The following is a 22,953-nucleotide window of genomic DNA, read 5'->3' on the forward strand; positions in this document are numbered from 1 at the left end:
GAAGCAGCAAAAAAACTATGAAATGCCATGAAATGGAGGAGGGGATGTGGGAAAACCCATAGCCTGCCGAGATTCTGCGTCGAGAACGTGGCTGTCTGAATCAGCCCCTCTAACCAATTACTTAGTGCCTGTCTTGGCAGAATATGGAGTGCTCTTGTTATCCGATCCCCAGCACATGTAAAATCAATCACGGCAGTTGTAGACAAAATGACATGATTGGAGAGTTCTTGTGAGCTTGGACATAGAATTCTTAAATGACATTCACAGGGATAGTCGCTCTCACATATGTGATGCTTTCTTAACAGTACAAATCCAGTATAAGATGGTCAGGACAAATCAAGACAGCTGCAAACTTCTCCCATTAGCTGTGAACCCCTCACATTACTTGCAAACTCCTCCCATTAAGTGTGAAGCCCTTGCACTACCTACAAACGTCACCCATTAGCTGCCCATTAGCAGTAAACGCCACCTCCCAACGTGCAGGTCCCAACCCAGAGGACCTAAGGTAGTGTGGTATGTGTCATGCTGAGTCACCCCTCACTTGGGACTGAGTGAGAAACCAAAGTGATGGCCCCTGCTTCCATTCTCAATAAGAACAGCCGGCATATGAGATACGGGTGCTGTTTGCATGAGTACTGCCAACACACCTGCAATAAAGGAGCTCTCCAGGGTGCTGAAATGTGCCCAGTGAATTAGGTTTTATGCTGTAAAATCATACTCTGTCATTTGACAAGCCTTTTTCTAGCAAAATAACCTCACCGCCACATAAAACAACACATCAGCATTTAATCAAAATGACAAATGCTGCTATCAGAGCAACATTTACTGCATGGACATTATCACGTCATGAACAACAACCTTTACCTTGTATTCAGTCTGAAGTAAACAGCACACCAACTCATATTATGCTGGTGATCATGTAGGAAATGTGTCTGGCTAGTCTGTTAAACATTTTTCTGTTAAAAGAGAGTTAGGGTCACTGTCTCTGTGCACATGTTCTTATGGGACTTCTCTGTAGTATGTGGTATGTGTGTGTGTTCCTATGGGCCTAAGCCTTCTCTGTGGTGTGTGGTGTCTCTGTGTTGTGTGTGTGTGTTCCTATGGGCCTAAACCTTCTCTGTGGTGTTTGATGTGTGTGTTCCTGCGGTCCTAAGCATTCTCTGTGGTGTGTGGTGTGTGCACGGTATGTGTGTGTTCCTATGGGCCTAAACCTTCTCTGTGGTGTGTGGTCTTTGTTCGGTGTGTGTGTTCCTATGGGCCTAAGCCTTCTCTGTGGTGTTTGATGTGTGTGTTCCTGCGGTCCTAAGCATTTTCTGTGGTGTGTGGTGTGTGCGCGGTATGTGTGTGTTCCTATGGGCCTAAACGTTCTCTGTGGTGTGTGGTCTTTGTTCGGTGTGTGTGTTCCTATGGGCCTAAGCCTTCTCTGTGGTGTGTGATGTGTGGGTTCCTGCGGTCCTAAGCATTTTCTGTGGTGTGTGGTGTGTGCGCGGTATGTGTGTGTTCCTATGGGCCTAAACCTTCTCTGTGGTGTGTGGTATTTGTTCATTGTGTGTTCTCCTATGGGCCTAAGCCTTCTCTGTGGTGTGTGATGTGTGTGTGTGTGTTCCTGAGGGCCTAAGCCTTCTCTGTGTCTGGTAAAACTCACTGAGGAAGAAATGAGAGCTTGACACTGCGGTGGATTAGTACACAGGATGGCGACAAACACTCCTGTAAACCTCCCCGCTTCTCCACCTATCAGCAGGAAGTGATGTCCAGGTAGTGCGTGGTTGTCTGTTTGCGCGTGTGTGTGTGCGTGTGCTTTTAGGGCTGTGGGCTGGTGGCTCATGACAACAGCTCAGGAGTTCACTGAGGTGCACGGTGTGACCTGTTCAGTATGCCTTCAGTGTGGTCATGGCAGGGAAGGGAAAGACGACAAACATGCCTGCTGTGACCCAGCGGTGGCTCCCAGGGGTGGGCTACCCGCCTGTTATTCTCTGATACAAAGTGAGCTCTTTTTGATGAACACACTAGACACACACAGACACACACACATGCACACATACACACACACACACACACACTCACACACACTCACACGCACACACACATGCACACACACATGCACACATACACACACACACACACAAGAGCTAATTAGCACATTCAAACTGTCAAAGGTTTGGGCTGTGGGTATCTCTGTGTAAATCAGACAGTAAATGCTAGCAGGGTCATTGTGGAATGGCCTGACATTATGCAAAGCACGCTAGATTCTGTCCATAATAATTTGTGTCTGTAGCAGCCTTGCTATTCATAGATAATGATATAATAAGTTAAATTAGCATTTTCCACTCTATATTTTAATATTGGAAGAATGTAGGTAAATCAGATATTTTCACTATTCAGCATGCGTCAAAAAATACAAATCAGTGATCAATGATTTTAAATTCGCAGTGATGAGTCAGTTCTTAGTCAAATGCTTTTTAGCAACCTCAGTACTGCCAGTGGAAATATTTCAAGTAACAAAAGATGTACAAAGATCTAGCAAAGACCTATTATCTGAAATGTTCCCAAGGAACATACTGGTGCACAATAAAGGCTAATTTCAATAATAGTTGAACACCATTAAAGGACATTGTTCACTTATAAAAAAGACTATTTAAAATAGCTCCCTTCTTCAGAGAGATGATGAACCAGGTACTTTCTCCACTAACGCGCAGGAAGGCCTGCATGCTCCACTGACATGGCAGCACATGTTTGACTGCGCTCTGTCTCTCTCTCCAAGAGCGCGGACATCATGGGAGCAGCCCACGCACAGACTGTGTAGAGTGCAGGACCAAAAGGACCAAAGGGGGGTGGAGAACCGCGCTCGTCATCCCCAATAGCGACGACATGGCAACGCTTTCTTCCCCCTCTGTGACGGGTGTCTCCGCAGTTTTGCTCGGAAGAGGCGCCTTACATGTATGAGAGACAGCCTTGGTCATCGGGACAGGGAACAAGCGCTATAAAGTTCCCAGAACAGATCTGTGGCATACCTGAGGTGGGGGTGGTTGAAGGTGTTTGGGGGACAGAGAAGAGAGTCTTTCCTTGTTGAAGAAAAGCATGAGTGTGAAAAACGGTAGAGGATAGCAAACATAGAAAGAAAGGGTGAGAGAGAGAGAGAGAGAGCGAGAGAGAGAGTGAACAGAACAGAGTGAAATGGGGAGAGAGAGAAAGGGACAGAATGAGTAAAAGAAAAAGAGAAAGTGCGAGGGAGAGAGCAAGATTGAAAAAGAGGGTAAGAGAATTACCAATACTTTATTAATCAGTACAGTATACAACAAATAAACAAAATACAATTACTCAAAGAAATAGAAATCACATAACTGGGAGAACTGGAAAACACAGCCAAACAAAATGTGTAGAAAAGAAAAACAGCTGACAAAACCCAAGAAAGGGAGAGAGAGAGCAAGAGAGAGAGAGAGAGAGAGAGAGAGAGAGAGAGAGAGAGAGAGAGCGAGAGACAGTGCTCAGTCAGTCAGAGTGTCAGGAGGTGATAAACACCATGACATAGTTAGTTTAAATATTTGGCCAGATCACAGGACCAGTTTAAACCCCCCAGCCAGTCTGGTACATTCAGCCAGGTCTGGCTGGCCTGGTCTGATGGGCCTGGGGTGTGCTTCTGCACGTGCACCCTCCCACTAAACCGAATCCTGCTGCTGTACCAAGGACACATGAACCCACCCATCAAACTAACCCTCCTTCAGTAACAAAGACACGTGCACCCACTCGGTAAACCAATCTTCCTCTGCACGTGAACCCACCAACCACACCAACCCTTCTTCTGTAATAGGGACATGTGAACCCACCCACCAAACCAACCCTCCCCTATAGCATAGAGCATGGATACATCATAGCCCCGCAAGTACAAACATTGCTGCCTCATGAGTTGCGTAGTCACACAGTTACATCAACTGCTCATTTTGCTTCCAGTGATTACAAAATCCAGGACTGGAATCTGGGCTTGAGGGCCTAAAGCTGAACAACTCTACTGTAGATAGGTATTCACCAGAGTGCAGGCCTTTGAAACAGAGGGGAATCAGTCATAGATCAGAAAGATAAGCTTCTACAAGTGTCAGCCGATGACAGGTAAAAAACGTCAAATCAGAGTTGTGAAAATGTTGATGAAAATACCACTAGCAGGAGAACTAAAGCACAAAAAGAGCTGTCATGGAGAACTGTCATGGAGAACTGTTAAGGAGAACTGCCGTGATAGTGCGGATAGACGAAGTTCATTTCATTTCCACACGTGTGAAGCCGTGAAAGAAGGAGACGTCTTCACAGGGACTGGGCAAGTGACCCATCCATACCACCATCTTCTCAAACATCACTTTGCCCCTCCTTGCTCCCAGACTTAGTGAATAATAAAATCTTCCTCATTATTTGCCTGTCTGGGCCAGAAGGCGTGCAGAGGTGTGTTCAGCGAACAGGAGGGAAGCAGGAGGGAAGCAGAAGCTCAACATCACCAACATCACCAACAGCTCAACAGGCCACCAATCCATCTTCAGTTTTCATCCAGTATTGGACACTGGACACACACTCACAGACGTGGAGCCCATCAAGCACTGGAGAAACACTCACAGATGTAGAGCCCATCAAACACTGGACAAACACTCACAGACATGGAGTCCATCAAACACTGGACACACTCGCAGATGTGGAGCCCATCAAACACTGGACACACACTCGCAGACGTGGAGCCCATCAAACACTGGACACACTCACAGACGTGGAGACCATCAAACACTGGACACACACTCGCAGACATGGAGTCCATCAAACACTGGACAAACACTCACAGACGTGAAGCCCATCAAACACTGGACACACACTCGCAGACGTGGAGCCCATCAAACACTGGACACACTCACAAACGTGGAGACCATCAAACACTGGACAAACACTCGCAGACATGGAGTCCATCAAACACTGGACAAACACTCACAGACGTGAAGCCCATCAAACACTGGACAAACACTCGCAGACATGGAGTCCATCAAACACTGGACACACTCGCAGATGTGGAACCCATCAAACACAGCTGCCAGTACACAGTACTTTAGCTGTTGTATTTTTTTACCCAAATACACAGCAGCCAGTATTGAATCAAACAGAAGATTAAAATGCATTTAAAATGCATTGGACCTTGATTCACTTTTGTATAAAAATAATAAGTAGTCTAAATAAACCACTCAATAAGCAGAAATGTTTTCAGGATGCCTCATAGGAAATCATTTTCAATTGTTTGGTTTGGGTGGTTGGTTGGTCTGGCTGGTGCCACATGTGACAGGAAAATGTCTGCACGTCAGTACACAGTATTGCCTCCAGCAAGGGGGCACGACAGAAAGAGTGAGGGAGACAGAGGGAGAAAGAGAGGGGGAGAGAGCATAAAAGACAGAAAAAGAGATGAGCAACAGGAAGGAGAGAGAGTGAAAGAGGGAAAAGTGAGTTAGAGGAGAAAGAGGGAGACACAGAGGGACTAAACTATGTGTTCTGAGTGATGCATAGCACTAAAGAGCAGTAATTATGGCTCAGACAATCACCCACCTTACAGCAACTATCACACACTTAGAACCCCCACCCACCTTTGAGCATTTATCACACACTCAGAACAGCTATTACCCACTCAGAACAGCTATCACCCACCATAGAGCAACTATCACACACAAAGGTGCTGCTTGCCACCAGGCAGGGTAGGCAACTCCTAGGAGCCCCAGGCCAGTGGGGGGCCCCTGAGGGCTGACAAACTTTAAACTACAGCAGTGCCAGTATACAAAGTTTGCAATGCCAGTATGAGACGTGAATCCGCTAAGGGGGCCCCCGCCTGACTCCACTCACTGCCGTTGCAAATAGCGTGCATGATTGTTTAATAATGACAACAAGTTGTCAACAACAAAAGCCAGTCAACAAAAATGAAGAGGAGTTATCCTTCTGGCAATGAAAAGAGAGAAGACAAAAGAGGAAGAGCAAAAAATAAAGCATGACAGTGGTGAGTGGAGCAGATTATAATGGTTAAATATAATGCTAAATAACTAAGTGCTGCTAGTCTAGCCTTATCTGTGTGGGAGATGCACTTGAATATCATAACTTCCACTAGAATTACACTATTTTTTGTTTACTTTCATGTTTAACATTAGTTAGCGTAGCTAGAAGATCATTCTATGCGTTCAGCTCTGCTGTCCATGATGTGAGTCAGAGTTTGGACACCGAGAATCTGATGGACTGTCCTGTTTGTGAATATCACAAAATGTACAGAACCATATCAGTAACTACTGAGACTGTCTAAACGATGAAAACCAGCCAAAAACCAGCTGTGAAAACCAGCCAAACGTGGATTAGAACATCATCATTACCATGTTGTTTTGGGGTTTTTTTTTTTTTTGTACACTGGTATTATTTTGTTGTAATTGCGCACTGGTGGTGTAGCTCATGGGAAGGAAACACCATCAGTTGAATCCAGCAAGCAGAGAAGAGTCACAGCCGGGAACATTCAGGAGAATATTCCACAGACACGCTGGCCTAGCAGAGTGCGGCATGCTGCAGGTGCTGTGTGCCCAGTGAATCACAAATGTCGTGGACCGAACGAGCCCACCCAGACACAAACGCTAACGTTGAGGTACAGAATACCAAGAAAGTCGCACTTGGTCTGCAGAACCTAAGTAGTTGTCTCGGTGAAGAAATGAAGTCACCTCTTCACATTTCAGTTGGGTACACCGACCAAGGACTCCTGTCATAGCTCCACCCTCGCTCCAGAGTACAGTACATCTGTGTCTCCTTCAAATAATAAAGGCCATGTAATGAACATATAACTGTATCCAGCAAAGGTGGTTTGAATTGACTTTTGTGTGCTGGAAAAGCTGAAAAAAGAGAGAAGTGATTTGATTGTGATCCATGCTATGGCTGTAAGTTTATAGGATTGCTGAAAAATGAAAAGTACAAATCAAAATATAATCCTTTTTAGAGTTATCATCTTCCCAAATCAATACAAACAGGCTCTGCGACTGCTGTATAAAAGCAGCGGGCCCCAGAGCAGTAAGAAAAGCAGAACGCTTGGCTGAGGAATAAAGTCATTTCCGAACATTTTTTCTGCTTCTCTGCAAATCTCACTCAGCATTCAGACTAAATCCATTTCTCACATCGCTCTTTAAGAAATAGAATTTAACAATAATGTCTGAGCGCTCACGGCATATATTTTACTGGAAGGTGTACGAATGCCTCAGAAAAAAGGGACAGATCATAGTCTAATAATTACTTGTTGAAAATTAGACATTAAGAGTGTTTGGTAAAAGGCTAGTGGGTTGATACTTTGCAATTATAATCGTCTGCAATTCAAATCCAGTTCATTTGAGATGGCCGTGCTCAACAGGTACGGCAGGTACTCAACATCTGTCACAGTGCAGTTTCGCTAGCTTTGGAATTAAATGTAGTACTTGTGCTTTTTGACATTAACTACAGAAGAGAAAAAGAATAAAGAGAGAGACTATTGTTCAATACATAAGAGGTGTTTGAGAAACCAACTCCACTCAGTGTCTTACTTAACAGAAAGGCAGGTATTAGTCAGACTCGACTGGGTGCGGACCATAACCGTACTCTTCCTCCTGCTTTTCTTCCTCACCATTACCTTTGTCTTATTCACCATCATTGGCATTACTTTCTTCATCTTCATCATCATCCCCACACATAATGTGGTTGCACCATAGGATGATTCCCAACATATGCAGATTGGTTCCAGTTTCACCACCTCTCTCTCCCTCACTTTCCCTACCTCACTCTCTCTCCCTCACTTTCCCTACCTCACTCTCTCTCCCTCCCCAATTCGCCTTCTCTCCCCTCTCTCCATTCTCTCTCCCTCTCTCTCCCTCTCCCTCTCCTTCACTCTCCTGTGTTCTCTTGAGGCCTATTCCCTGCAAAAGGAACGCTGAGTGAGGACAGCAGTGCTTCGGACAACAGTAAGCATTCCCTAATTGAGAGAAATATTGTAATATTGATCTGCCACACAGCCCCCCCCCCCGTGGCTGCAGGTACGCACATTTCAACCACCGTGACATTCAGCCGGGCATCTGTGCTCCTATCTAGCATGCTCCACATGCCAGATGGCTTCAGAGTCAGCAGCTTGCTGTCCCTCTGCACACCGCTGCGAGCCATGGCCTAGCTTGTGACAGCTAGCTGGGTAATAATGATAAAAGTAATGGTGTGGAGGTCTTTGTCACTAGTGCCCTCATGAGAGCCTGTGACGTGTGCGCTAAGATCTGCTACACTACCATCTCCGCTAAAGGTATTTTGAAGAAGAAAGCTAAAAGTTTTTTCCCCAAATATAAAAGTAACTCTGTGCAACCTTCCCACTGAAAAGCATGCTTGTATTATTTGCCTTTGATTGGTTCTGCTGCCAGTGGCCAGATTCTCCACAGTGAGGATCAGTTACTGGAAACACATTAGCAATACCACCGCATGCCATCAGGACAAAATTAGAGTCAAGCACATACAGACACATTCTACCAAAACCGGTCCTACTTCCCCAGTGAGGTCACAACCAAGCCTCTTCAGAAGTGAGGTACCTGACTGTATCACAAGCATGTCTGCCAGAGGGCTGAACCCTGCTAGGATTAAACCACGTGTGGGCTAGAAACTTGTCACAGAAGTCATGATAGCCGCTGATGTTCCAATACCAGCCACAGCAGCCAGACAGGCCCAGAAACCCCAAGACGTATGCTGGGAGCAGGGAAACCTGCACAAACCAGTCCTTGAGGCTAAGCGCTCGGCTTGGCTCCTGGAGGGTGGTGCTCACATTTGGCTCATGATAACAAGTGAGATCTGCCTGTTGTTTAGGGTCCTATGAACAGGGCCTATAGGGAGAGCCTAACTGAAGGTTTAGAAGCTTAAACACCATGCACCTAAAACACCATGCCAGCACACTGGCGCTCTCAGTTCAGCGCTCTGCCACTCTAGTCAGGTCTCTGCTTTGTTCTGGTTCCCGTAACACTGGAATGAGGTAATCGAGACCTAAGAGGATGCAGTCAGAGGCTGCTGGCTCAGATAACCCTGGTTTATTCTAGCGCTGAGTGCAAAAGCAGAACACGGACTCGTGTTGGCTCTCTGAGAACTACACTTAGATTCTCGGGGCTAATGTTGTGGTTTGCCTTGATGATGTCATGTGTTTGCCTTCATGCTACGTCTCCAGTATCTGTAGCCTGCATCTCTGCTGTTTTGCAGCACCAACCAATCAGACCAAGTGAAGGGAAGCATGTGCTTCCTCACATCGTGAAGAGAAATTCATCCATCGCGGCGTTGGCTACGGCGTGGGCATACTGCCCACCCTGGCCCCTGCAGTGCAAAATGGCAGTTGCCCAGGATTGGCTAGTCCTGCTGTCAAGTTACAGGAGGGAGGAGCTTAGGTCATCCCTCCCACCCAGACAGAAGATCTGTTGCTCTTCCACCCTTGAGAACTTGCGATGGGTCATCAAAATCTTCTTGGGTTGCAACCCTCTGAGGCCCAGTCTTACTGCATATTTTACAGAGCACTGACATTAATAGTCCTCAAAAATTATTTATAAATCAAACACTTAACAAACACTGCAACACATATTGTTCTATTGTGACATGTGGTGGGTCATGTGCTTGGCTAGCCTTATAAACCTTATATGTACTTATATGTACCATATAGCCTCATATGTACATTTGGGAAATGGTGATGCAATCTTCTTTTCTTATTTTCCAGAATGTTTTGCTGCACTGATATGCAAAAAGGTTTTCACACCCTTGTCATGAGACCGACTTATTCATTCCATCTCTTTATCTGGATGGCGGAGCAAAAATGAAAGGAGAGAGAGCGAAGCTCAATCCGCTGGTGACCCGCTTGCCAGAAGGCCCTTGTCTGGGTTCTGACAGCTGCTCTTTTCCCTTGTTCTCCTCTCTGGAGTCGCGCATTCAGGTGGAGAAGGAGCGTGAGGCGGACGTGCCGTTTGTGGAGCGATTCGTGTGCTGGACTCCAGCGCCGATGTCAGATATCAGAGACGCAGGTGAATGTCAGGTGTCGCAGGGTGGAGAGCAGACGCTCGGGGTGTTTACAAAGCATGACAGCAGAGAAGCAGAGAGAGCTCCCTGCTCAGAGAGTGTGGAGATGGGGGAAAGGGGTAAGTGGGGGGGGGGGGGTACTCTGGATAAGGGGATCTGGATAGTGAAGGGGGTTTTGGTGTATTTACTTATTCTTTACCTCACCTACCTGCAGCCAATGACGGAAATGGGAGCGTGCAAAGCTTTTAACGCGTGTAAAATTTAATAAAGTTATGTGACTCCAAATGAGACATTACAATTATTGAGCTATTATACTGAAGCAAAACACATTAAAAATAACCGAAATGCAGCTTACAGAATACTACCTGAATGTTACCTAACAGAGAGAGACAGAGAGAGAGAGAGAGAGAGAGAGAGAGAGAGAGAGAAAGGGGTGATGAAGAGAAAGAGGGAGAGAAAGGGAAAGATTTCTCCAAACCTCACTCCTCAGTCCACCAGCTGCGCTCTCACAACACCCACCACCCCCTGGCCTGGACTGCCTTATCTTAACCAAGAATCAGGTTTGCCACTACTGACCGACCAATCAAAAGTAACCAAATACTGGTACCATAGGAAATAGCTACAGCTGGTGGCAGAACACTATTTTACAGTCCTGAACTTCTGACAATTTGTGGTGGGACAGGGCCAAAGGGACCACTGGGGTTTTAACAGCCGTATCTCTGAGAGAGAGCGCAGGTATTCGCAGCAGGGGGAGATGAGAAGAAGACGTCAGAGACCAGAGTTTGGCCTACAGTAGAAAGGAAAAAAAGTTCAGCAGGACACTGTGACAGCAGACATGATGAACACTAGGAATCCATGTCAGAAATGGAACACCGTAAAAGAGTGTTTAATGTCAAAGATCAAACCCAGCACTCACAATGCTTGAAACACTTTCTCTCTCGCTCCCTCTCTTTCTCTCCCTCGCTCTTTCTCGTCTTCTCCCTCTCTTACCCTTTTTCTCTCTTGTTTTTCACCTTCACTTTGGCAGCTCTGCAGTTTGAAGTGTGTCTCTTTCCTCTCAGCATCCCCGGCATGAGAGAGCAAAGAAAGGAAGGGGGTGGGGGTGGAGGAAAGGAGAGATGGGAGGGTGGAGGAAGAGAGATATGGGGTGGAGGAAAGGAGAGATGGGAGGGTGGAGGAAGAGAGATATGGGAGGGTGGAGGAAGAGAGATATGGGAGGGTGGAGGAAGAGAGATATGGGGGTGGAGGAAGAGAGATATGGGGGTGGAGGAAGAGAGATATGGGGGTGGAGGAAAGGAGAGATGGGGGTGGAGGAAGAGAGATATGGGAGGGTGGAGGAAGAGAGATATGGGGGTGGAGGAAGAGAGATATGGGGGTGGAGGAAGAGAGATATGGGGTGGAGGAAGAGAGATATGGGGGTGGAGGAAGAGAGATATGGGGGTGGAGGAAAGGAGAGATGGGGGTGGAGGAAGAGAGATATGGGAGGGTGGAGGAAGAGAGATATGGGGGTGGAGGAAGAGAGATATGGGGGTGGAGGAAAGGAGAGATGGGGGTGGAGGAAGAGAGATATGGGAGGGTGGAGGAAGAGAGATATGGGGGTGGAGGAAGAGAGATATGGGAGGGTGGAGGAAGAGAGATATGGGGGTGGAGGAAGAGAGATATGGGAGGGTGGAGGAAGAGAGATATGGGGGTGGAGGAAGAGAGATATGGGGGTGGAGGAAGAGAGATATGGGAGGGTGGAGGAAGAGAGATATGGGGGTGGAGGAAGAGAGATATGGGAGGGTGGAGGAAGAGAGATATGGGGGTGGAGGAAGAGAGATATGGGGGTGGAGGAAGAGAGATATGGGGGTTTATGGTTCATGCTACCAGATTCTGAAATAATATCTAAACCCTAAACATAGCTAACCTAAGTCTTTTTCCACAAGACTGCTCATATATGGGGAGTGAACAGGACACTAAAAACACTAAAGGCCACACCCACCCACCTACACCCACACACACACACACACTAACCCTAGTGTGGTGACCCACTCTGGGCTGTTGTCTGGGCTGGCATGTGCTCAGCGATGTCTGAAGGAATCACTCCACTGTGCTTGTTTCTAAAGACAGCAGCTGGGCAGTAAGAACACAGAGAAATACCACTGCAACTGGGCATTAAGTACAGAGAAGTGATGTGATGTCCAGGGCTCACTGTTACAGCAACAGCTGTCCGAAAGCCAAACTCCATCCACCGTCTTCCACAGATCTTTGTGTGCGCAGAATATATGTGTGTAAAAAATCTATAGTAGAAATTCACTACTGACATCAAGGTAACATGGAAGTATGATGTAATTCGATATTTCATGTGAGAACAGGCTGCTGCAGAAAAAAACAAAACAAAACATGTCCGATACGTCTAATTGCAAATATGAATGGAGCCAAAAGAGCTGATTAGGCCTTAAGTGTGGTGTGCAAGTGTGGAGATGCAGCAGGCCAGGATGGTGCAGTGACCTCATACAGAGTCACACTCCATGAAGCTGCAGGCAGAACCCACATATCAGCCCACGCCACCTGACAAGCCAGGCACCGGCGGAAACTTTCCGCTTCTTTCCATAACAGTGATCTATAACAGTGAGATGGAGCCTGACTGATGCAAAACCTGCTGCTGTAAAGTCCACTGGAAGTGCGCGGCGCGGATCTACGGCCCTTCAGGGGCAGGTGACACTTAGCTGAAGGCTTATCATTCGTCAGTTTGGCAAGCCCAGCTGAGATCGGCCCCAACTGAGCATGCCTCAGAGACAGACAGCAGGCACAGAAACAAGTCAATGTCACCACTGATATTTGCAAGTGCTGTCAACAAACACATGCAGCACATTCTGGTTTACTGCAGCAAACAAAAAAAAACCAAAAAAAAAAAAAAACCAAAAAACATTCAGCAGTGTTGATAATGCTGGGATACGGCTCCTTACTGCTCCCAACAGCACTACACAGCTTATAACATCTCCATACAATTCCAAACAGTACTGCAGAGGTGCTGCTTCATACAGTTCCCAACAGCACCATTCATTTCCTTACACATCCTAACGGTTCCTAATAGCACAACAGAACTCACTACATTCTCTAGCAGCTCAGAACAACTCCATACATCTCCATATATCTCTTTACATCTCCGTACATCTCAGGTACTTCCTAACAGTTCTAATAACTCAATTTAGCTCTACACAGCAACATACAGCTCCATCCAGTTCCTATTAGCATTATACTACACCTAACAGCACCTAACAACTCCATATAACTCCATATAGCTTCTTCTAACAACTCCACCCAGGTCTATGTAGTAACCACACAGCTAGAGTTTTTTATGCAGCACTGTACAAGTTCCCCTTTTAATCCCCAGAGACCTCTGCCAGAATTGTCTGGTGAATCTTTACAGAAAGAGAGTTGATAGTTAAATTGAATCAGTTTGTTCCCAAAGCAGTCAAGGACTCCTCAACATGTCGTTTGATTGATATGTAAATAAAAGAGGGTTTCAGCCAACTTCTGTTTTGTTTTGTATTTCTCAAAGTGCTTACAGAGAGCTAACTCAGTTAACCCAGTAAACCACACTAACCCAGCTAATGCACTCAACCCAGATAGGCCAGCTAGCACATTTAACTAAGGCTACAATTTAGAAAATATTTCAGGCGCAAATCCACTGACTGGCTGTGAAATGACTTCACAAGAAAAACATCGACCAGAAAAAGGCTGATGCAGTGTAGAGGGGAGATAGAAGTGTTGATTGATTCAGACCATCAGCTGACATTAATCGCAGTGTTTCCTAAGGTTGAGTTTGAGAGTTTCCTAACAACTTCTCAACACTCTCTCTTAAACTCTCCCTCTCTCTCTCTCTTGCTCTTTCAATATCTCTCTTTCTCTCTCTCACTCTGTGTGCGTATGTGTGTGTGTGTGTGTGTGATATGCGATATGGAAGCCTAATTACCTGTCCATGTGTGTATTTATACTTCATGAGGAAATGAATATTAAAGAAACCCGCCCGAAAAGCATCTGAAAAAAAGAAAGTATGAAATAACTTCTGAAATGCAGAATTTCAGCTGCCAGGTTTGCTGCTGACATGGGCTTGTCATCGCCATGCTGACAGTGAGAGCGAAAGGAATGCCTACATTTATTACGTAAATGTGACTGCAGGGCTGGGAACAGGGGGCGCTGCTTTCCTGTTCCTAACCCTGTATCCCATGTGCAAGAGCGGCTTTTCCAAGTGCAGGCAGACACAGCGCTAGGAAAGTGGTCGGAAGTGGCCAACCATTTGAATGATGCCCCATGGTCACACGGAGCACCCAAGCGCTCGTGACGGCACTAACATCCAAACAGAAGGTCGCGTCATTCCTGAAGCGCTCTGGATTGTGCTTCAACCTGCGCTCATGAGGATCGAGTCCCCTCCCTCCCAGTCTTTCACAGAGCCACTCTCTCCTCTTCCTCTGTCCCTCTGTCTGAATCAGCCTCCGTCAGTGAATGGTATCTCCCAGTGTTCCCTTGCGTGCACCGGCCCTGACAAATTCGTTTTGAAAGGCACTCCCCATAATGGGCCCTTTTCACTCCTTTTATGGTCCACCCTTTGATGAACTGCGACTCAGAGGGGCCATTGGCTTGAGAGCATGGTGAGGCAGGCGGGATTGGTCCCGTAAAGCCCCTTGTTCGTGCTCGGCACCTCCGCTCCCTGTCCCCGTGGCTGCACTCCTGCGAGCCAGTGTCAAATGCCAGAGCTGAAGAGGCCCATTGTCTCAACACCATTGGCAGTCCCATACATTATCCAGGTGATGAAGTGCTGGCGTCCCGCCTGCGGCAGCTCTGCTGTTTGTCATGCACAACACGCTGGCCACTGTGAGATGGAGGGAGGGGCCGGACGTGGGCAATGCGGCCAGAACACGCTCAGAACACGCTCAGAACACGCTCAGAACATGTTCAGAACACACTCATAACATGCTCTGAACGGCTCAGAACACGCTCAGAATGTGCTCTGAATGGCTCAGAACATATTCAAAACATGTTCAGAAGACGCTCTGAACGGGTTCAGATCATGTTTAGAACATGCTCAGAACTTGCTCAGAACATGTAAAAAACTTGCTTGAGACACTCAAAACACACACAGAACACTCTCAGAACTGCCTCGGAACACACTCTAAACATGCACAGAACTCACTCAGAATACACAGAAAACATACTCGGAACACAGTCAGCAGCCTGACCTGCACCACACATATATGGAATAATTGCTGCTGCTTTTACTTTTACCAGCTGGGTGCCCAGAGAGGGTCATTAAGAATGTCTATCACATACAAGATGTGTTTGGCAGAAGCTGAGCAAAAACCGCTGGCAGCAGCATGGGATGAGGAAGGCCCGGCTTCCCCGTGCCAGGTACCGGCAAGCCGCTTGGAGGGGAGGAAACAGCATTCTTACCTAACTGCATCTCCATGACACTCATTTTGCTTTCCGCAGGAAAGAGGATCTTTGGAGGCTTGTCGGTCAAAGGGGCTAAAAAGGAAAAAGAGAGAGACATAAAAAATTAATTAAATCTGTGTCAACACTCAAGGAAACAACACAGTTTTAGTCGTGGTGGAGAGCAAAATCACCCAGACCACTGAAGAAGGATGGAAATACATGGCCAAATAGGCATCGGGGGTGGGGGGGTGGGTGAGAATAAGACTCGCTCGCTCAGGCACAGAATGTAATGGGCTTTCCAGACTCAGCCTGACAACCATTTCAACTCGACTAATGGCTTCTGTACCTTCGAGGACGCACCACGGCAGTGATTAAAGCAAGAGATACACCAGCAAAGAAGCACGGATTAAGGTCAGACGCTGCGTCACATACACACACACACACACACACACACACACACACTGACTGCAAACCAGCAGTGTGCTTTAATATAAACCCAGGAGGAAGTTTATTCTTATTTATAGTGGCTCAGAAGAGCAAAGCTTCAGCTAAGCAAAGCAACGGCTTCAGATGCGAGAGCCTATTCTAGTGCACGGTAGTTCAAATGGTTGACAGAGGCAGAGCGGAATGGTTATAAGTAAAATATTTCAGTACCTAATGTAAGTATTATTTGTAAAGACAGATCAAGGTGGGGTGAGAAAAGGAGGGAGGAGAGACAGACAGAGGGAGGGAAGCAAATGTATCTTTGTGCATTGTGACCTGTCGCAGAGCAGAAAATTCCACAAGCCTGTGGTGTCAGAAACGCTTCAGTTTCCTGATGTGGGTCCCAGTCAATAGTATACGTTCATATGGAGTAGAGCCAGTCAAACACCCTGGCAGACATGGCTCCTCCCGCGCCATCTCAGGTATTCAAGTGCAACGTATGAACAAAAATGTTTGCAAAAATAAATGCAGTTAATGAATATTTTTGACCAACTTTCCTCAACTTTTGATCCTCTTTGTAATCTGCTGCTAACTATATATCACATTAGAAACAACTATACATGTCTAATTGTAAATTTCTTCTTAATAATAATAATAATAATAATAATAATAATAAATGCATTATTTAATATTTAATAAATTATTATTGTCAATAATAAAATTTTAAGTTTTACATTGTTTAGAATTTAATTTCAATTCTACTATCTTTAGTTACAACATATCTAGCTTCTCAAACAAGCAAACAAACAAAAAATACCTCATCCTATATGGCATGCAGGGATCTCCATGGCAATTTCTGCACCTAGCTTGGGCGTAGTGTTCTGCTCTGCAGCATCAGCTGATCACTCATTAACTGATCAGTCATCACCTGATCAATCATCACCTGATCAATACTCGTCTCCACGTGTGCTTTCTAGCTTCTCTCCCCCACACAGCTGCATTCATAATTCATAAAACAGTGCTGTGCTAAAACTCTAATCCCACCCATTACATTTACTGTACGTTGTAGTGGACACCGGATACAGTGCATCATGGGAGATTGACTGAGAAACACCTGGAGAGCCAGTGGGGTGGGAGGGAGGGGTGGGTGCAGGTCAAAGGGCATGGGAAGAAGGGCATGGCTGGGCTGCTGGATTTACATGCAGACACCACGCTCATCTCTCCCAGAATGCAATTGGATCAATTAGGCCGCCACTCGCTAACAGACAGAAGAAAGAGGCACTTAGGCCAACTTCTTATCAATAGTCTTTAAGTGCTTCTTTAAAGTGTCTTCAGAATGTCCTTACTTAAATAAAAAGTGTTGAAAGGACATCTCTAAACCTAGAGATCCAAGCTTACCATATATATATATACACACACATATATATACACACACACACATACACACATACACACATAAAGAGCAGATTTAAAAAAACACATAAAAACCCAAGAATCTCTTTGTTTTGGGAGAGTGAACTCTCTCCCAAAACCTGACTGAGGTATGGTGTGGAATAACGATTTTGTTACTTCAGCCTGGATATACACTGCCTGTATGTTCGTGATTTCGCGTTTTCTAGGATTTTCAATAAGCCCTTGTGAAAGGATCCACAGATCTTCCTGTGACTTGATGACTCTGCAGAAACACTGTAGATCCATCATAAAAGGACTGGTATTACTGGCCTTGGCTCCTCTGACTGCTGGTATTACTGGCCTTGGTGCCTCTGACTGGCCTTGGCTCCTCTAATTGCTGTTATTACTGGCCTTGGCTCCTCTGACTGCCGGTATTACTGGCCTTGGCTCCTCTGACTGCCGGTATTACTGGCCTTGGCTCCTCTGACTGCCGGTATTACTGGCCTTGGCTCCTCTGACTGCTGGTATTACTGGCCTTGGCTCCTCTGACTGCTGGTATTACTGGCCTTGGCTCCTCTGACTGCTGGTATTACTGGACTTGGCTACTCTGACTGCTGGTATTACTGGCCTTGGCTGGTCTGACTGCTGGTATTACTGGCCTTGGCTCCTCTGACTGCTGGTATTACTGGCCTTGGCTACTCTGACTGATGGTATTACTGGCCTTGGCTCCTCTAACTGCTGTTATTACTGGCCTTGGCTCCTCTGACTGCTGGTATTACTGGCCTTGGCTACTCTGACTGCTGATATTACTGGCCTTGGCTACTCTGACTGCTGGTATTACTGGCCTTGGCTCCTCTGACTGCTGGTATTACTGGCCTTGGCTCCTCTGACTGCTGATATTACTGGCCTTGGCTACTCTGACTGCTGTTATTACTGGCCTTGGCTGGTCTGACTGCTGGTATTACTGGCCTTGGCTACTCTGACTGCTGGTATTACTGGCCTTGGCTCCTCTGACTGCTGGTATTACTGGCCTTGGCTACTCTGACTGCTGATATTACTGGCCTTGGCTACTCTGACTGCTGGTATTACTGGCCTTGGGTCCTCTGAGTGCTGGTATTACTGGCCTTGGCTACTCTTGACTGCTGATATTACTGGCCTTGCTGGTCTGACTGCTGGTATTACTGGACTTGGGTCCTCTGAGTGCTGGTATTACTGGCCTTGGCTGGTCTTACTGCTGTCATCAAGCCAGTCCTGAACTGGTGGTGCATACCCTCTACTCCTGCTGGTCTTGTCTGGCTCACGTCCCGTTGAAACACTGCTGTGCTTCACTGTAGAAAGGCTTAAACAAGGACAGCTATGTCTCCGTCAACAACTGAAGAACAATTATCAGAAATATTGAGAGACTCAAACATTGAGTCTAATTGGACTGTTTCAGCAAGGTGAGTGCGGGGCAACCTGGGTACACCTTTAGCCTTTCTCTTATTACATGTTTACGTGCCTAACACAAGGCTGTTTATTCTCCTTCTATATTATATAACACTCATAACCTATTCTTACTTCCATTATATACTTTTTAAAATTATATTAATTTTTAAAGAAACTCTCTAATACTAATACTAATAATTTTGCTGCATGTATTGTAGCTATGTTTTTGTGCTTTCTTTAATATGCTTATCTACATATAAAAACAATTTGATAACAAAAAAATGTACAGATTTACTGAGAAGTAATTAAATAACATGAAATAATAGAAATAAAATGTCTCTTCATTAGAATACAACCAGACAAAAAAAAAAACAACAATTTGTATGCAGTATTAAAAATCAGAAAAAAAGCTTCTATAGGCTACAGTGGCAAGGATGTTGTGTGAGCTCCCCTTACACTTAGCACTAGCAGGAAAAGACTAAATCTAAAGAAGAACTGAAGAACTCTGGGAAGTGCTGAAAGACGCCTGGTATAATATACCAGATAACTTCAAAAAACGTCAGGACAGTCTCCCCAAAAGAGTTCAAGATGTGCTTAGTCCCAAGGGGGGCCACACTAAATACTGACTTTTGTCTGTAAAAATATTCTGTTCTGAAAATTGTGTTTTTTAAATGTTGTGCACATATTTTCCCTGTATTTTCTGCTTGTATCTTAATAAGGAGACTGATGTGTGTGTGTGTGTGTGTGTGTGTGTGTGTGTGTGTGTGTGTGTGTGTGTGTGTGTGTGTGTGTGTGTATGTGTGTGTGTGTGTAAATCGTTTTGGAAGGTTATTATAATAAACAGTGCATCATGGGAAGCCACCTGAGAACCACTAGGGTATGAATAAGCTCCTGTGTCATGACCTCTTTACCCTTAGTGCAGAGCACAGAGAGAGAGTCTTTGAGAAGTGAGCAGTCACCTCACTGGCTCAATATATTGAACCAGCTCAATCACTATGGAAACTTACCACCCACTACTAACCTGCTTCCTGGCAGGTAACAGTTCAGCTCAGGTATTCAACGCAACAGGTCAGCTGAGTTTTGCTTAAAGCAGTTACACAAATTTTGATGCAAAGTATTAGAAAATAGTACTATCATTAAAATATCATAAAGGGGGGGGGGGGGGGTGCTGAAAACTCTACAGTTTTGCAATACTCTTAAGTAGTCTGGAATTCTCTGGAATATGCCACAATACTCTGCAATAGGCAAGGCACGGCATTGCAAGTTTCTTTGTATATCACGTTTCATACATACTGGCAATTCTAGGTGCTCCATATATCCTGAGATCTAGCACCTCGGGAAAGTTTTTACCAATCATAAAAGAGAAAACCTTACAATTTATTAAAATTAAGATAAATATATTTGATTTCTATAGAAAATTAACTTAAAGAAATAAAATGAAAGATTAGCAAAGAGCAAAAAGTTGAAATTAAAATAAATATGATTACTAAAATGTAAACATGCATAAAATCAAATTAAACACAGTGTTGCAATAAAAGACAGAAAATATAAGAATTTAATTAAGAAATTAAAAGAAAATTAAGAGAAAATTAAGAATTAAAAGAAATAAAAGTGCACTGTAGTGCTTAAAATTTAAAAGTGCAGTAAATGCAGATAATCTGCATTTACATTCTCAACTGAGCTGTATTACACAGCTGTTGCCTGAATGGCAGTCATCACTTTGCATGTGTGCATGGTGTATATTTAACTATACAGGACCCTGCACTGGTGTATATTTAACTATACAGGACCCTGCACTGGTGTATATTTAACTATACAGGACCCTGCACTGGTGTATATTTAACTATACAGGACCCTGCACTGGTGTATATTTAACTATACATGACCCTGCACTGGTGTATATTTAACTATACAGGACCCTGCACTGGTGTATATTTAACTATACATGACCCTGCACTGGTGTATATTTAACTATACAGGACCCTGCACTGGTGTATATTTAACTATACAGGACCCTACACTGGTGTATATTTAACTATACAGGACCCTGCACTGGTGTATATTTAACTATACAGGACCCTGCACTGGTGTATATTTAACTATACATGACCCTGCACTGGTGTATATTTAACTATACAGGACCCTGCACTGGTGTATATTTAACTATACCTGACCCTGCACTGGTGTATATTTAACTATACAGGACCCTGCACTGGTGTATATTTAACTATACAGGACCCTGCACTGGTGTATATTTAACTATACAGGACCCTGCACTGGTGTATATTTAACTATACAGGACCCTGCACTGGTGTATATTTAACTATACATGACCCTGCACTGGTGTATATTTAACTATACAGGACCCTGCACTGGTGTATATTTAACTATACCTGACCCTGCACTGGTGTATATTTAACTATACAGGACCCTGCACTGGTGTATATTTAACTATACAGGACCCTGCACTGGTGTATATTTAACTATACAGGATCCTGGACGTGCTCTTGCACTTGCTCACTCTGGTCTTGCGGTGCAGAATAGCTGCTTATGGGACCATAAAGCCCTCTGACCACTACTAAGAGCAAGTCTCCTCATTCACAGAATGACTGGCCTGCTAGGATGTATGATTTCCAGGTACTCCAGAATGACTGGCCTGCTAGGATGTATGATTTCCTAGTACTCCAGAATGACTGGCCTGCTAGAATGTATGATTTCCAGGTACTCTAGAATGACTGGCCTGCTAGGGTGTCTGATATCAGTCTGTGTGGCATGCTCTGTGGCAATTACACACACTGTAGATTTAAAATGGTATTTTTAAAAAAACATAATTAATTTTGCTTTAGTGATTCATTTTCTTACATCTATAAGTATTTTTATTAATGTCCTTTATGACTAATGATATCACAATATTTAATGATTTGTTACAAGCAGGTTTCATGCTGTTGTGATTAAAAAAAAAATTCACTTTTGGATGCATATCTGAGTTTTTGTCTGTAATGGGTACTGGACTGTATGTATTTTTATAGCTCAGGGAGCAAAAGCAACTATCAACACCTGAGGTCAGGCAATTAGGACGAAACACTAGGGATTCCAACCACTTTGTCCTCTGCTGAGTAGATGTGGGGCTGGAGTTTTTCTTATGATGCTACTCATGAAATATGATTTTTTTATGTTCAGTTTGGGAATTAGAGTACCCCCCTTTATAATACTGACCAGCAGTGCTATTTATCAGACTCACTGTAGATGACCAGTGAGAACACACTAAACCCTGGAAAGTGTTAACCATAATTTTAACAGACACACTGGTATTCTAGGCCAGGTTGAGAGAAATTGAATCTGTTCTCTTACCAAAAGCCACACCATCCAATGATCAAAAAGACCTGAAGATTTTTCAGGACTGTGTGACACCAAGGATGATGTGCTAAGCACACCCAGGGTGATGGTGTAGTGAACATAGGGTGATGTAGTGAACACAGGGTGATGATGTAGTGATGATGTAGTGAACTCAGGGTGATGATGCAATGATGATGTAGTGATGATGTAGTGAACGCAGGGTGATGATCTAGTGAACCCAGAGTGATGATGTAATGATGATGTACTGAACTCAGGCTGATTATGTAGTGATGATGTAGTGAATGCAGGGTGATGATGTAGTGATGATGTAGTGAATGCAGGGTGATGATGTAGTGAGCATAGGGCGATGGCATACTCAGTTCTGTCAGCGTGCTTCCTGGGCTTCTGCTCATATCTAAACCCTCTCCTGACATTTCACACAACATGTGTCTGATTAGAATGAAGAGCAGTATGTAAACCTACTCAGTCAGTGCCTGTCTGTGCTTGTACTGATCACGAACTGTGCACCTCTGGCCAGAGTAGCAGAGCTACAGTAATGGGCAGAGGCTTTTCACTTTGGGTCGCTTGTAAGATGAACTCTGAATGGAAGCACCCACAGCAAATATCACGAATAGCAACATTTCAAGGTGCTAAACATTTTTGTGTTTTTCTGTCTGTAGGTGCCAGCGTAATAAAATGGGGTTTGATAATCCTGCTTGCCAGAATGCTGCATCTGATGGCAAAGCCTGGAGCTCTTTCTCTCCCCTGTTGCGGCGTTTTGGAGGACACGATAGGAAGGCATTTGCTTTTCACTTCCATATTGTTGGTGGAGGGCTAGTCGATACCAAGCTCCGCCAGCACTGCGAAGCTGCAGTCTGGCACTCGTCTGCTTATTCATTTGCGTTTGTCACTGGCATCGCCACGGTGACATTCATG

General features: G+C 44.9%; 1 protein-coding gene across 4 annotated transcripts in view; it reads right to left on the reverse strand.

Annotated features, from left to right (window-relative positions):
- il1rapl1b (interleukin 1 receptor accessory protein-like 1b) overlaps nt 1-22,953 on the reverse strand; it is a 295,493-nt gene that overhangs the window by 79,693 nt on the left and 192,847 nt on the right. For all 4 annotated transcript variants that reach the window (XM_027011408.2, XM_027011407.2, XM_035520914.1 and 1 more), the window contains exon 6: nt 15,460-15,534. In XM_027011408.2, the coding sequence (XP_026867209.2) occupies nt 15,460-15,534 (75 nt within the window). The remainder of the gene's footprint in view (nt 1-15,459; nt 15,535-22,953) is intronic.

This window comes from Electrophorus electricus, chromosome 21 (genome assembly GCF_013358815.1).
Source record: "Electrophorus electricus isolate fEleEle1 chromosome 21, fEleEle1.pri, whole genome shotgun sequence".
NCBI classification, from domain to species: domain Eukaryota; kingdom Metazoa; phylum Chordata; class Actinopteri; order Gymnotiformes; family Gymnotidae; genus Electrophorus; species Electrophorus electricus.